The sequence below is a fragment of the Penaeus monodon genome, chromosome 16, assembly GCF_015228065.2.
Source record: "Penaeus monodon isolate SGIC_2016 chromosome 16, NSTDA_Pmon_1, whole genome shotgun sequence".
In the NCBI taxonomy this organism is placed as follows: domain Eukaryota; kingdom Metazoa; phylum Arthropoda; class Malacostraca; order Decapoda; family Penaeidae; genus Penaeus; species Penaeus monodon.
Genome location: NC_051401.1, coordinates 45,862,489 through 45,864,988, shown reverse-complemented (window position 1 = coordinate 45,864,988; position 2,500 = coordinate 45,862,489). Strand labels below are relative to the sequence as shown.

The 2,500-nt window shown below is 40.0% G+C and overlaps 1 protein-coding gene across 1 annotated transcript in view; it reads right to left on the bottom strand.

Moving 5' to 3' along the window:
* The window catches only part of LOC119582861 (period circadian protein-like), a gene marked incomplete in the record, with an annotated part of 81,233 nt that overhangs the window by 8,994 nt on the left and 69,739 nt on the right, over window positions 1–2,500 (bottom strand). The window contains 1 exon segment of the mRNA XM_037931340.1: window positions 796–934. Coding sequence (XP_037787268.1) covers window positions 796–934 — 139 coding nt within the window.

The window sequence follows — 2,500 nt, the reverse complement described above, 5'->3', positions numbered from 1 at the left end:
TAATGGAATATGAAGTATGAGAAGAAAAAATAAAGTTAGGAAATGAGGATAGACGAAGAATTAGAAGAAGAAAAAAAAACAGATTAAGAAAAAGAAAATGAAATCAGACATACCACTTACTTTCTCCATTGATAATGAACTACTATCAAAGATTGAATGTATGCATGTGTGTATACATACATTCAAACACACTCAATCACTCATTAAAATTAACTAATCAGAAAAGAATGTTTATTAATTAAACAGGTATCCCCCAGTTTCCCTGAAACAAGTAGGCACTCTCCTAATTCCAACAACCAAATATATGCACCTTCCACAATAAGGAATAAGCAGGTGTCCCCACCTTCCACAACCAGAAATAAGCAGGTATCCCCAATCTTCCACAATATAAAATAAGCATTTATCCCCCACCTTCCACAGTCAAAAAAATAAATAGTATCCCCCACCTTCGCCAATAAAAAATAATACGCATCTATCCCCCAACCTCCACAATAAAAAAATAAGCATTTATCCCCCTACCATCCACAAGCAAAATCAAGCCTTTATCCGCTACTTCAACAGTAAAATAATAATAATATAAATAATAATAAATAATATAATAATAATAATAATAATAATGATAATAATAATAATGATAATGTTAATAAAATAATATAATAATAATAATAATGATAATAATATTAATAATAATAATAATATAATAATAATAATAATAATAATAATAATAATAATAATAATAATAATAAAAATAATAATAATAAAATAAGCAGGTAGTCCCCACCTACATCTACCTACCATGGCGTCCTTTGTTGACGACGAGCTGCCTCTGCGTGTTGAGGATCTGACGGAGGTGGTGGTCGAGGACATCCTCGTGTCCTCGCGTGACCAGAGGATTCAGGGAATGCGCTCGTCCGGGGATCCCGCTGCCGCCGCTCTGAGGAAACGAGGGGGGCGTGAGGACATGGTGGAAGGAGGAGGAGGAGGAGGAGGAGGGGGAGGAGGAGGGAGGAGGGGGAGGAGGAGGAGGAGGAGGAGGGAGGAGGAGGAGGAGGAGGAGGGGGAGGAGGGGAGGAGGGGGAGGTGAGGATTTGGTGGAAGGAGGAGGAGGAGGAGGAGGAGGTGAGGATATGGAGGAAGGAGGAAGAGGAGGAGGAGGAGAAGGAGGAGGAGGAGAAGGAAGAAGAGGAGGAGGAGGAGGAGGAGGAGGAGGAGGTGAGGAGGTGATGGAAGGAGGAGGAGGAGGGAGATGAAGATACGATAGAATGAGGAAGAAGAAGGAGAGAGGTGAGGATAAGGTGAAAAGAAGAGGAAGAAGAATAGGAGGAGGAGAAGGAAATAGGATGGAAGGAAGAAGGGGAAAAATGCGAAGGAAAAAGAGAGAGATACGATGGAAGGAGAGGAGGAAACGAAAGAGAAGATAAAAGGAGAACGGAAAGGATAGAAAGATGAGATAAAGCAGGGGATAAGAGGAAAATACGAAATAAATATAAAAAAAGGAAGATCTAAGAAAAAGATGGAAGGAAGAAGAGACAATGTGAAGAGGGAAATTGAGTGCATAGTAGGATGAAAAAAACGAAAAAATAGGAAAATAATGTAAACATATATACATATATATTTTTTTCTTTTCTTTTTTTCTTTTATTATTTCTTTCTTACTTTCTTTCCTAATCCTAATACATAATACATAGTCAAAATAGAGGAAAAGGTTCAGAAAACGTCCTCCAAAGTGAATGCAGAAAATGGAAATGTCAGAATCAAATAGAAAACGTTAAGGGGGTAACTAAGTTAAATTTACAGGAGACGAAAAAAAAAATCGAGTTTTATCGAGAGGGAAAGTGGGAATGTTTAAGATATAAAGGGAAGATATTCCCTCTTGGAAAAGGAAGAAGAAAAAAGAAACAGAAATATTGGTTTTCATGATAACACATAAAAGCTCACCCTCCCTCCTTCCCGAATTTTTCCCTCCTTCCTTCCATTCTTCATTCTCGCCTCTCCCCTTTCCTCTTTCCCCTTTTCTCTCTCTCCACCTTCCCTTCTTCTTTCCGTCGGCTTTCCTCCCTCCTTCCCTCTTCCCCTGCCTCTTTGTTTTCCTTTTCCTTGTTTTTTCCTGCTCTTTCCCTTCTCATTGCTTCACTCCCTCTCTCTCTCTCTCTCTCTCCTCTCTCTCTCCTCTCTCTCTCTCTCTCTCTCTCTCTCTCTCTCTCTCTCTCTCTTCTCTCTCTCTCTCTCTTCTCCTCCTCTCTCTCTCTTCTCTCCTCTCTCTCTCTCCTCTCTCTCCTCCCTCTCCTCTCCTCTCCCTCTCTCTCTCTCTCTCCTCTCTCTTCATCTTCTGATATGTATATAGATATATAAGAATATATATATTTATAATATTATATATTATATATATCCCTCTTCCCTTCTCTGTCCCTCTCTCTCTACCTCTCTCTCCTCACTCCTTCCTTCTCTCCCTCTCCCTCCCTCTGTCCCTCCCTCTTTCCCTCCCTCTCCCTCTGCATCAC